The following is a 14,014-nucleotide window of genomic DNA, read 5'->3' as shown; positions in this document are numbered from 1 at the left end:
TTTGGATAATCACAAATGTGGGGAGGCGATGGGCTGGTGGTATTGTCGCTAGACTATTGTCAATGTTCTGGGGACCCCGGTTCGAATCCTGCCACTGCAGGTGGTGGAATTTTAATTCAATAAAAAATATCTGGAATTAAGAATCTACTGATGACCATGAAACTATTGTCGATTGTCGGAAAAACCCATCTGGTTCACTAACGTCCTTTAGGGAAGGAAATCTGCTGTCCTTACCTGGTCTGGCCTACATGTGACTCCAGACCCACAGCAATGTGGTTGACACTCACCTGCCCTCCAGGGCCAATTAGGGATGGTCAATTATTGCTGGCCAGCCAGCGATGCCCACGGTCCACAAATGAATAAAAAAGACATGTTTAATGTGGGGGTTGGGGTGAGTGAGAGAGGCTGGTCAGGAATGGATTGGAATCATCCAGTTTAAGGGTAACACGGGTATGGATGAGGGTTTCAGCAGCAGGTGGGGTGGAGACAGGCGACATTATGGAGATTGAAATATCTGGGATCAGTGATGGGGTGGAAATGTGGTCAGAAACTCATCTTGACATCAAATCTGGCACGGAGATTGTGAAGAATGTGGTTCAGCCTCAGACAGTTCCCAGGGAGAGGGATGGACTCAGTAGTTAGGGAATTGTAGTGGTGACTGATCTTCCCAATTTTTAACTGGAAGGAATTTCTGCTCATCCAGTAGTGTACGTGGGATAAGCAGTTTGTTAATTTAGTAACAGTGGAGGAATGGAGGGGGATGGGGGTGAGGTCAAGCTGGGTGTTGTCAGTGTACAGGTGAAAACCAACACGGTGCTTTTGGATGATGTCACCTAGTGGCAGCTTGTAGATGGGAAATAGGAGGGGCCAAGGGTAGATCCTCAGGGGACACCTAGTTCAGGGGGTTTGGAGAGGAAAAGGAGGTTGGAGAGGAGGTCAAAGATTGTTTTTTCAGAGTGTGTGGTGACAATGGATTTAAAGGTGAGAAGGCGAGGACTAGAAGAGAATGAGAACTGTAAAGAGTATTGATTAATATGGAGGAGGTGAATGGTCAACAGCTTCGTAGGAATAAGGTCAATGGAACATAGTGGGGGGTGGGGGAAGGGGGGGGGAATGTCATGGACAAGCTGAGGTCTGACAGGACATAAGGGAGAGATGGGAGGGAAACTGGAAAAAGATGCGAGTTCCAGACTTAGTGGAGGACAGTTTGGCCGAGTGTGAGAGGGAAGCAGCAGAGGCAGCTGATCAGATTGCCTCAATCTTAGTGACAAAAAGCTTTGAGCTCCTCACACTTGTTGTTGGAGGTGAGGATGGAGGAGACAGGGGAGGGGGTGAGAATTTTAAAAGGAACTAACTTCTAACAGCTATTAAAAAGATTCAGCACAGTGTACTTTACACAAACTATTTTTTCAAAGCAAAAATATTAGCCCCTGTAACTGGGCTGGAGTTTAGAAATAGGAGCAGAAACAGACCCAATGAACACGGTTCAGTCCTGGATGTGATTCACAGCAAAATCCAGTCACTGTAGTTACACATGAAGTTGCTGGTGTCTCAGCAGGTAGGATGACCGAGTGAATCCCTTTCCACATTCGGAGCAGGTGAATGGTCTTTTCTTGGTGTGAGTGCGCTGGTGTACAGTGAGTTCAGATGACTGCCTGAACCCAGCCCCACAGCTGGAGCACCTGAACGGTATCTCGTCAGAGTGAACTCGCTGATGGCAAATCAGATCCCAGCGTCTTTTATAACACTTCCCACAGTCCAGACATTGGAAAGGTCTCTCGTCAGAGTGAACTCGCTGATGGCACATCAGATCCTCAGAACCTTTAAAGCCCTTCCCACACTCCTGACATTTAAATGGTCTCTTGTCTGCGTGAACTCGCTGATGTCTCAACATGTTGGATGAATCAGTGAATCCTTTCCCACACTTGGGGCAGGTGAATGGTTTCTCCAAAGCGTGAACTCGCTGGTGCTTCAACAGGTTGGATAAATCATTGAATCCTTTCCCACACACAGTACAGCTGAATGGCCTCTCCCCAGTGTGAACTCGCCGGTGTCTCAGCAGGCTGGATAAATCACTGAATCCCTTCCCACACTCGGAGCAAGTGAAAGGTTTCTCAGCGTTAGTGCGTTGATGGATTTCCAGCTCAGATGGGGAACAAAATGACTCCTTCCAAGTGTGAAGACATTTATGTTGCGACAAGCCTGAGGATCGACTGAAGCCTCGTCCACACACAGAACAGGTGTACGGTTTCTCCCCACTCTGAACGGTGCTTTTTCCTTCCATGTTCAATACTCGATGATATTCAATTACAATAACTTGGGCAACTTTGTCAGATCCTGATGTGATGTTTGGTTTCCCGTCTCCCGAATACAAACCTTCCCCTTTGAAGACCCTATAAAACTGATTTAAAACAGAAAAGAGTGAGTGAGAGAGAACCCACAAAAACAGGTTGTGAAATGGAGCTGAATGAATGCAGTAATTTGTGGGGCCGGCACTGGGAAAGAGTGACCATAAAAACTGCTGGATTGTCATATAAAACACAACTGACTCACTGATGTTCTTCAGGGAAGGGAAGCTGCCACACAGTCTGGGTCTTCACAAGACTCTGTCCTCTTTGAGGGGAGGAAAGTGAGAGAGGATTTGGGAGCAGAACAGAGGAGAGGGATTTTATATTTGTACAAATAAACCAGGATTTTAACAGATTCTCCTAAGACCAGGATATCCACACTAACTCCCTGTTGCGCCTTGATTGTCGTCATTGTCAACAGTCCCTCAATTTGAGGATGATATTTATCATCATCGAATCCCTACAGTGCAGGAGGAGGCCATTCGACCCATTGAGTCGACACTGACTCTCTGACAGAGTACTTTACCCAGGCCCTCTTGCCCACTCAAGACATTGGTAAGGCCCACACTTGGAATACTGTGTACAGTTCTGGTCACCCTATTATAGAAAGGATATTATTAAACTAGGAAGAATGATTTACTTGGATGCTAACGGGACTTGGTGGTTTGAGTTAGAAGGAGAGGCTGGATAGACTGGGACTTTTTTCTCTGGAGCGTAGGAAGCAGAAGGGTGGTCTTATAGAGGTCTATAAAATAATGAGGGGCATAGATCAGCTAGATCGATAATATCTTTTCCCAAAGGTAGGGGAATCTAAAACGAGAGGGCATAGGTTAAAGGTGAGAGGGGAGAGATACAAAAGGGTCCAGAGGGGCAATTTTTTCACGCAGAGGGTGGTGAGTGTCTGGAACTAGCTGCCAGAGGTAGTAGTAGAGGCGGGTACAATTTTGTCTTTTAAAAAGCGTTTAGACAGTTCCATGGGTAAGATGGGTATAGAGGGATATGGGCCAAATGCAGGCAATTGGGACTGGCTTAGGGGTTTTTAAAAAAAGGGCGGCATGGACAAATTGGGCCGAAGGGCCTGTTTCCATGCTGTAAACCTCTATGATTCTATGAGCTATCCCCGTAGCCTCACAGATTTATCTTAGCCAAGTCCCCTTATCTCCACATCTTGGGAAACTAAGGGGAAATTTATCATGGTCAATCCACCTAACCTGCACATCTTCGGACTGGGGGGGGGAAACTGGAGCACCCGGAGGAAACCCACACAGATGCGAGGAGAACGTATGAACTCCACAGAATTTCACAGTAATTAATTTGCAGTGTTAAAGTAAGCTTACTTGTGACACTAATAAATAAATTAACTTAAGTCACCCAAGCCAGGAACGGAAACTGGATCCCTGGCACTGTGAGGCAGAAGTGCTAACCACTGTGCCACCGTGATGCTCGCGTCTACTTAGGGTCGTGAGTTTCACCATGGTTCTTCATGTGACTGAACAAACCCACAGATCTATAAATACTTAGCCAAAAAGATGTCCGGATTAGGTGGATTGGCCATGCTAAATTGTCCCTTACTGTCAGGGGGACTAGCCAGGGTAAATGTATGGGGTTATGGGGATAGGTCCTTGATGGGATTGTAGTTGATGCAGCCTCGATGGCCAAATGGCCTCCTTCTGCTCTGTAGGAATTCTATGATGCTAGGACGTTCCATGAGGGAGTGGGATTCGGAGAGCAGGATTTGTTTCCTTTTCTTTCCTGCGCTGCCACCGCTCTGTCTGATCAATAAGACAGTGGGACTCAGAGAGCAAAGAACAAAGAAAAATACTGCACAGGAACAGGCCCTTTGGCCCTCCAAGCCTGCACCGACCATGCTGCCCAACTGAACTAAAATCCCTTATCCTTCCGGGGATCATATCCCTCTATTCCCATCCTATTCATGTATTTATCCAGATGCCCCTTAAAACTCACTATCGTATCTGCTTCCATTACCTCCCCCGGCAGCAAGTTCCAGGCACCCACCACCCTCTGTAAAAACCTTGCATCGTACATCTCCTTTAAACCTTGCCCCTCACACCTTCAACCTGTGCCCCCCAGTATTTGACTCTTCCACCCTGAGAAAAAGCTTCTGACTATCCACTCTGTCCATGCCCCTCAATCTTGTCGACTGCTATCAGGTCACTCCTCAACCTCTGTCGTTCCATTGAGAACAAAACCAAGTTTCTCCAACCTCTCCTCGTAGCTAATGCCCTCCACACCAGGCAACATCCTGGTAAATCTTTTCTGTACCCTCTCCAAAACCTCCACACCCTTCGGGTAGTGTGGCGACCAGAATTGAACACTAGATTCCAAGTGCTGCCTAACTAAGGTTCTATAAAGCTGCAACATGACTTGCCAATTTTTAAAACTCAATGCCCCGGTCGATGAAGACATACGCATGCCGCATGTCTTCTTGACTACCTTCTCCACATGCGTTGCCACTTTCAGTGACCTGTGTACCTGTACACCCAGATCCCTCTGCCTATCGATACTCTTAAGGGTTCTGCCATTTACTGTACATTTCCTATCTTTATTAAACTTTCCAAAATGCATTACCTCACATTTGTCCGGATTAAACTCCATCTGCCATCTGTCCGCCCAAGTCTCCGACCGATCTATATTCTGCTGTATCCTCTGATGGTCCTCATCGCAATCCACAAATCCACCAAACTTTGTGTCATCCGCAAACTTACTAATCAAACCAGTTACATTTTCTTCTAAATCATATATATATATATATATATATATATGAACAGCAAAGGTCCCAGCACTGATCCCCGATGAACGCTACTTGTCACAGCCCTCCATTCAGAAATGCACCCTTCCACTGCTACCCTCTGTCATCTATGACCAAGCCAGTTCTGTATCCACCTTGCCAGCTCACTCTGATCCCATGTGACTTCACTTTCTGCACCAGTCTGCCATGGGGGACCTTGTCAAAGGCCTTTCTGAACTCCATGTAGACAACATCCACTGCCCTACCCTCATTAATCATCTTCGTCACTTCCTCGAAAAACCCGATCAAGTTAGAGAGACCTGACCTCCCCTTCACAAAACCAGGTTGCCTCTTGCTAATAAGTCCACTTATTTCCAAGTGGGAGTAAATCCTATCTTGAAGAATCCTCTCCAATAATTTCCCTACCACTGATGTAAGGCTCACCGGCCTGTAATTACCTGGATTATTCTTGCTACCCTTCTTAAACAAAGGAACAACATTGGCTATTCTCCAATCCGCTGGGACCTCCCCTGTAGCCAGTGAGGATACAAAGATTTCTCTCAAGGTCCCAGCAATTTCCTCCCTTGCTTCTCTCAGTATTTTGGGGTATATCCCATCAGGCCCTGGGGACTTGTCGACCTTAATGTTTCTCAAGAGTCCCAATACCACCTCCTTCTTGATCTCAACATGACTCAAACTATCTACACACCCTTTCCCGGATTCATCACCCACCAAGTCCTTCTCTTTGGTGAATACTGACGCAAAGTACTAATTTAATACCTCGCCCATTTCCTCTGGCTCCATGCATAGATTCCCTCCCTTGTCCTTGAGTGGGCCAACCCTCTCCCTGGCTACCCTCTTGCTCTTTATATATGTATAAAAAGCCTTGGAATTTTCCTTAATCCTGCTGGCCAATGATTTTTCATGACCCCTTTTATCCCTCCTCACTCCTTGCTTAAGTTTCTTTCTAATTTCTTTATATTCCACACTTGCTTTGTGTGTTCCCAGCCTCCTAGCCTTGACAAATGCTTCCTTTTTCTCTTTGACTCAGCTCACAATATCACTTGTTATCCAAGGGTCCCAAAACTTGCCATACTTATTCTTCATCCTTACAGGGTTTATGCAGTTTGATGGACAAGTTGTCTCCATTCTGAACAATGGGGAACAAGTTCCTCTCACCGAAGCTCAGTGGCAGCCGTGTGTACTATCTACAAGACGCACTGCAAGAATTCACCAAAGGTCCTTAGACAGCACCTTCCAAACACACAACCACTTCCATCTAAAAGGACAAAGGCAACAGAGGCATGGGAACACCACCAGCTGCAAACTCCCCTCCAAGTCACTCACCATCCTGACTTGGAAATACATCGCAATTCCTTCGCAGTCGCTGGGACAAAATGCTGGAATTCCCTCCCTACCAGCAGTGTGGATGTACCTACACCACATGTACTGCAGGGGGTTCAGGTCACAAAGGTCGCCGCTCCTGCGCCCTGCTGCCCCCTACAAATATGGCTTCCGCGCCTGCCCGCTGCGACACTTCGCCCCTGACAAAGATGCCGGCCGCACATGCGCACTGATGGACATTGCCAACGACAGATTGGCGGCCGTCAGCCCAGGCCCAACACGACAAGTTGCCTCCAATTTGGTACCAACAGGACGCCCGAGAAGTTATTTTCCGAAGTTTGGATTTGAACAACATGTTTACGAAGCCTCTCCACCCACCCGCCACATTCATCGCTCCCTGCGCGCCGTTCTCTACCTTGAACTGATCTCGGCTCCAAGTTAAAACCGTCCGTCCGCCGCCATTACCCGCACTGCGCATGCTTCAGACCCCTCCCCTATTCACTCTGGTTGGAGGACCAGCCTCTCCCGCTCAGTCCTCCAGCCCCGCCCCCTTTCCCTATTGGCCCGGAGCCGCCGTCAATCAGTCCCCGGGCATTGTGACGTTGGGCATGCGCAATGCGGCTCATGTCCAGGTACAGGCGCTTGTTTGTCTGATCGTCAGGCGGGAAGGAGGCGGATAAGCGGAGGCAGCGTTAGGGGCAGTGGGTGGGAGGGGAGGCTCCACACACCCAGTGGAGGCTTCAACACCCCCCAGTAAGGAACTAGCGGCACCGCCTCAACACCCAACACAACGGCAGCTGCAGCGCTTTCTCCCGGGGCCAGGCCCCAGTGGACAAATGTGGCTTCAGGAAGGAAATGCAGCAATGGGTTTGATTTGATTTATTGTCACATGTATTGGGATACAGTGAAAAGTATTGTTTCTTGCGCGGTATACAGACAAAGCATACTGTTCATAGAGTACATAGGGGAGTAGGAAAGGAGAGAGTGCAGAATATAGTGTGACAGTTACAGAAAGGGTGAAGAGAAAGATCAGCTTAATATGAGGTAGGTCCATTCAAAAGGAGGAGGCTTTGGAGAGGGTACAGAAAAGATTTACCAGGATGTTGCCTGGTATGGAGGGCACTAGTTATGAGGAGAGGTTGGAGAAACTTGGTTTGTTCTCACTGGAACGATGGAGGTTGAGGGGCGACCTGACAGAAGTCTACAAGATTATGAGGGGCGCAGAATCATAGAAACCCAACAGTGCAGAAAGTGGCCATTTGGCCCATCGAGTCTGCATCAACCACAATCCCACCCAGGCCCTACCCCCACATCCCTACATATTTACCCATTAATCCCTCTAACCTACGCATCTTGGGACACTAAGGGGCAATTTTAGCACGGCCAATCAACCTAACCTGCACATCTTTGGACTGTGGGAGGAAACCCACGCAGACACGAGGAGAATGTGCAAACTCCACACAGACAGTAACCAAAGCCGGGAATCGAACCCGGGTCCCTGGAGCTGTGAAGCAGTGGTGCTAACCACTATGCTACCATGCCGCATGGACAGAGTGGATATCAGAAAGTTTTTCCCAGGATGGAAGAGTCACTTACTAGGGGACACAAGTTTAATGTGTGAGGGGCAAGGTTTAATGGAGATGTATGAGGCAGGTTTTTTACACAGAGGGTGGTGGGTGCCTGGAACTTGCTGCCGGGGGAGATAGTGGAAGCAGATATGACAGTGACTTTTAAGGGGCATCTTGACAAATACATGAATAGGATGGGAATGGAGGGATATGGTTCCCGGAAGGGTAGGGGGTTTTAGTTCAGTTGGGCAGCATGGTCGGTGCAGGCTTGAAAGGTCGAAGGGCCTGTTCCTGTGCTGTAATTTTCTTTGTTCTTTGTTTGTAAAAGTCTGGTGGCAGCAGGGAAGAACCTGTTCTTGAGTCAGTTGGTGTGTGACCTCAGACTTTTGTATCTTTTTCCCGACGGAAGAAGAGAGAAAAGAGAATGTCCAGGATACGTGGGGTCCTTGATTATGCTGGCTGCTTTTCTGAGGCAATAGGAAATGTAGACAGTGTCAATGGATAAGAGGCTGATTTGCGTGATGGACTGGGCCACATTCACACCCCTTGTAGCTTCTTACGCTCTTGGTCAGAGCAACAGCAATACCAAGCTGTGATACAGCTGGATGGGATGCTTTTTGTGGTGTCCCTGTAAAAATTGGTGAGAGTCGTAGCTGACATGTTGGCATGTCGAATTTCCTCAGCCTCCTGAGAAAGTCGAGGCGTTGGTGGGCTTTCTTAACTAAAGCAGCAGTTTCGAGGGACCAGGACTGGTTGTTGTGATCTGAACACCGAGAAACTTGAGCTCTCAACCATTTCCACTTTGTCACCGTTGATGGAGACAGGGCATGTCTTCCACTACATTGCCTGAAATTTTGTATATATTCCAGTGATAGTTGGAAGAAGTCCATGCTGACTCTCTGTACATCAATCCACTCAGTCCCATTTCCCCTCCATAACTCTGTTCCCTTTTTAATTCCTTCACACCTATCTGATTTATTTTTCAAATCATTGATCATTTCTGATTCCACCATGCACAGAAGCAGTGAGGTCAGGTCGTGACCACTCGTGAATAAAATTGGTCCTCACATCTCCTTTCTATTGCTGATCAATGATATGTTTAGTAATGTGGACATTGGGTAGCCGCCTGCATGAAGATTTTCAGGTCTCTTTGTACTGGACAGGAGCATGGGTCTGTCAATCAGCCTGAATCAGCACCTTCAGGAGAATTGGGAGGGTGTGTATGAGGTACAGCAGTATGACAATGGGGGGAGAGTGTGTGGGATGGAGATTTACAACTTTAGGGAATGAGAAAACAAAGAATATTCCATGGAAACTAGAATGGTCTGTTTTGAATTTCAGTTCTATACTTACACTGATAACTTCTATAAACAGGATATTAGAAGGAGAGAATTTACAGACTGAAATCTCACACCAAACGTCACAACAAGATGTTACAAAGTCACTGGATTCATCAGGACCTGAATATAATTGCCATTTGAATGTATGAGAAGAAATGTTTGTTTGTTCTGTCTGTGGGAAAAGATTTCAAACATCAGTGTGACTGGACAAGAATGGAGACCCCTCACACCTGAGTGAGAGTGTTCCAGTGAACTGACTGTGGAAAGAGCTTCAACCAGTAACACAGCCTGAAAAACGTCACCCCATTCACAGCGAGGAGAAACTGTACATGTGTTCTGTACTTGGATGTGGAATCGACTGATTATCGAAAGGACACTGGCACCATGGAGAGACCATGGAAGTGTGGGGACTGTGGGAAGGGATTCCAGTGCCCATCTGCACTGGACACACTGGCGAATTCATACTGGGGAGAGGCCGTTCACCTGCTCCGTGTGTAGGAAGGGATTCAGTATATCAACCACCCTGCTGAGACACCAGCGAGTTCACTCTGGGGAGAGGCCGTTCACCTGCTCTGTGTGTGAGAAAGGATTCACTCAGTTATCCAGCCTGCTGACGCACCAGCGAGTTCACACCGGGGAGAGACCTTTCGCCTGCTCAGACTGTGGGAAAGGATTCAGTGATCGTTCCACCCTGTGGAGGCACCAGCGAGTTCACTCTGGGGAGAGGCCGTTCACCTGCTTTGTGTGTGGGAAAGGATTCAGTCATTCATCCACCCTGCAGACACACCGTGTCACCCACACGAATGAGAGACCGTTTAAATGCTCTGACTGTGAGCGTAGCTTCAAAAGCTCTCAGACTCTGATGGGCCACCAGCGCATTCACACTGAGGACAGACCGTTCAGCTGCTCTTACTGCGTGAAGAGATTTAGAACATCATCCCAACTGCTAATACACCAGCGAGTTCACACTGGGGAGTCACCCTGTGTGCGGGAAGGGTTTCAGTCATTCATCCACCCTGTTGGCACACCAGCGAGTTCACACTGGGGAGAGGCCATTCACCTGCTCTGTGTGCGGGAAGGGATTTACTCAGATCTCCAATCTGCTCACACACCAGCGAGTTCACACTGGGGAGAGGCCGTTCAGCTGCTCTGACTGTGGGAATAGATTTAAACGGTCGTCTCACCTGCTAAGATACCAGCGAATTCACAAGTGATTACAGGAGTTGGATTCTGCTGTTCTTGCTGCTGTTGATCACATCCAGGACTGAACCATGTTCATTCTGACAGTTGCTGAAGTGAGAGGGTCGGAGGGTTTCTTTCTACTGGACTGACCAATCTCATGGCTTTGCTGCCAGTGGGTCGATGCTGTTTGAATTTGGGAGTGCACATTTTACTGTGATGATCCACAAACACGAGGTAAATCTAAAATAAATACATTTGTCTCTGTTCCAGTGAGTCTACAGCACAGGGCCAGGCCAGTCGGCTCAATTGGTCTGTGTCAATATTTATGCTCCACATGAGCCTCCACCCACCCCCCTCTTCATCTCCCCCCATCAGCATATCCTTCTATTCCTTTCTCCCTCATTTATGTATTTAGCTTCCCCTTCAATGTATTCATGCTGTTCACCTCAACCACTCACTGGTAGCAAGTTCCACATTCGCGTCATCTTCCTCATCTCTGGAACCATTGTGGGGTAAATCTCCTCTCGATTCTCTCAAGGACCCTCACATCCTTCCTAAAGTGTGGTGACCAGAACTGGGCTCAGTATTCTGTTGTGGCCTCACCAGAGCTTTAGAAACTATCAGAATAAATTCCCTGCTTCTGTTCTCAATTCCCCGATTTCTGAAGTCCAAGATCCAAAATGCTCCAAACAAGAATATCGGACCTTTTTGCTTAACATAAAAAGCATTTTAACAACATTCTTAAAGTGGCTAAAGAAGATTTTGTCCAATGAAGGAACAGAAAGAAGCCATTTTGAACTTGCTCTCTCCAAAAGAGAATCCAGAATGTTTGAGTCTGGGAAGTGGAGTTAAAAATGAAGCTGCAGCTACAACAGAGCAAGAAGAAGACATTTCAATGTGGAATTGACTGGAATATTCTCTCTGGATTTAAACAATGGAGGAGCTACAAACATGGAAGAAAGTGAAGTTCAAAATGTGAACTCTGAACAGACTGTTTTCAGAATTGGAAATCCACAACTGAACAGCAATGAGGACTGTCCTCTTGCAGAAGAAACTATAATTAGTAAAAATTACTATAATTATTGAAAGAAGAAAACTTTCAGAAAACACTACAAGCAATAATATTTTCCATCTTCAGTGGAGTGAGATTCCTGGACATGGAACCCAGCAGTGTGCTGTTACCAAGCTGGACTTGTGAATGTGAAGTGGACAATGGAGGGATTATTATGTCTATTGCAGGTTATAAGATAGATCAACAGAGGAAAACAGTGGATTTAGGAACAGGAGTTGGCCATTTGGCCCTTTGAGCCGGCTCCACAATTCGATTAGATCATGACTGTTGTTAAGATATACAGTATGCTTTACATTGTAATATTCTAATTGGGATATTATAGAGTGATACATTTTCATTTCTTCCTGGGAATATGTTGTGAAGATCTAGTTTAATAATTCATGTGTTTCAGAAATATTAATTTTGGATTTTTTTAAAAATGTAACAACTGGAAAACCTGGTTTCAGAATCTGATAAAAACACCCTGAGGGAATTTGCAGTCACAAGGTGTGGCCCATATTGGTTTGAGAAGTCAAAGCTCGAAGGGTAAGAACAAGTGTAACACGGCAGCTGGGCTCTTTTAGCTGGAGACATTGGGTCTGACAACTGTTTTTCCTGTCTTTGTTCGAGAGGGGAATTCTTCACGCAGACCTCAAGAAAAAAGGTTTGGTTCTGAAACTAAAAGTTAATTAATTTAAACATCTTTTGGACATCCCTCCTGGTCTGGTACCATGAGGATAAGTGATTCAGGATGGTGTGGGTTGGATTTCTTGATGTTTTTCACAGAAAGCAGGCAGTCTGCAGTTAGCTTGGGAGCTGTGGGACTGGGAGCTGTGAACCAGCTGTGGGAGCGGGAGCTGTGAACCAGCTGTGGGAGCGGGAGCTGTGAACCAGCTGTGGGAGCGGGAGCTGTGAACCAGCTGTGGGACCGGGAGCCGAGGAGGTCATTAGGAACCATGGGTGTTCCTATTGTATCAATCTCTCAGCAAGAAGGCAGTAAAGCCCATGCTTGGATTGAGAAGTCCATGTTTTGAGTCAATTTTGAAATCACAAAGGAAAGTTGGAGAGTTGTTTAGCCGAAAGCTAATAGAAGGATCCTCATGAAATCTTGGAGCCTGGAGAATAGCTGGAATACTGAGGAGAATTAAAGTTAATTCTGGGAGCTTTGACATACCTTTGGGATTTGTCCCAGGAACAGAAGTGAATGTACATTCAAGATATTAAGTATAAGGGCATTCTTGTCCAGGAGTAAGGGTTTAAAAAGTACAAAAAAGGAAAAATGCTGCAAAATCTCAGCAGGTCTGGCAGCATCTGTAGAGAGTGAAAACAGAGTTCATGTTTTGAGTCAGAACTGAGTTTACAGCATAAATCTTTACAAAATATGATTCATTGAGCTGGTTTTTAATATTCTGTTTATATTCAGTAAAGTTTGATTTTGCTTAAAAACCTGGAATCTTGTGATGGGTGTTTGGATTTCTCACTGAACGTTAATGTTCTCGACCCGAATTATAACAACACACACAATATTTCAAAACTATTTGAAAAATAAAAACATGATGGTCTTTATTTTGTACAAAGTATTACATTGTAAGACACCCCTCATCGAGGATCTACAATAATTTCTTAGCTCGAGCACCAGTGAAACAATCAGACAATAAATGAATAAAAATTGTACTAATTGTCATCCCTTCTAAATCAGGAGGACTATCCCCAGCACAGAGGGTCATTTGGAATTTTTCCCACAGACCAATTAACAGGGATTATACTCTCCAACCACCTGAAGTGAATTCTTTACATGAATCGTCCAGGCCGGTGCAGTTGTCAACTTGCAGTTTGGCTGATCAGCTGAGATTTCCTGCAGCATTTCATCGATCACCGTGTGATTCCTTTCACAGAGTCCATCACTGAAAGGACTTTCAGCTGCCGTGTTCCTGACCAGAATGTTCATGTTTTCACACACGTCTCAAAACTCATCATTCAGAAACTGAGCTGGTGCCACAGCTCCAGCCCCAAGGGCCAAGGGAAGGTTCACTGTTGGGATGTGATGGCATCCTCCGATAACTTTGTACACTTGTACACTTTGCACTAGTCTCTTGTATGAGTCTCGTATACTCTTCATCAACTGCTCCTGCATCTTGAAGCAGGACTTTTAATCTTTGGCAAAAAGTGTGAACAAATTGTCTGTGTAGTTTTAAGATAATTTGCATCTTTCCCTTTGATTTTTATCAAAGCTATCATTATTCCTTCTAAAACATTCAGATTGGAAACTTCATGTATTTTTAAACATTCTCTGTCACCACGTTATAATCCTGACCGTCTTATGGTGAAGGAGGAAACTGGTTCCAATCTTTACTTGGTATAGATTTATTCACAGAGTGAAACATTACTGGTATATAACTCCTAATACCATTCCATGCTCTGTCAATAAGTGT

General features: G+C 46.0%; 2 protein-coding genes across 3 annotated transcripts in view; one reads left to right on the top strand and one right to left on the bottom strand.

Moving 5' to 3' along the window:
- The window catches only part of LOC144480817 (uncharacterized), a 1,107,688-nt gene that overhangs the window by 491,381 nt on the left and 602,293 nt on the right, over positions 1–14,014 (bottom strand). The gene's annotated exons all lie outside the window — the stretch shown is intronic.
- LOC144480815 (uncharacterized) lies at positions 7,046–13,033 on the top strand. Its single transcript, XM_078200429.1, has 2 exons — positions 7,046–7,073; positions 9,384–13,033. The coding sequence occupies exon 2, from the start codon at positions 9,696–9,698 to the stop codon at positions 10,500–10,502; it is 807 nt and encodes a 268-aa protein (XP_078056555.1). The 5' UTR covers positions 7,046–7,073; positions 9,384–9,695; the 3' UTR covers positions 10,503–13,033.

Source organism: Mustelus asterias, chromosome 30, assembly GCF_964213995.1.
Source record: "Mustelus asterias chromosome 30, sMusAst1.hap1.1, whole genome shotgun sequence".
Classification (NCBI taxonomy): Eukaryota; Metazoa; Chordata; class Chondrichthyes; order Carcharhiniformes; family Triakidae; genus Mustelus; species Mustelus asterias.
This window is presented reverse-complemented; position numbering and strand designations above follow the sequence as displayed.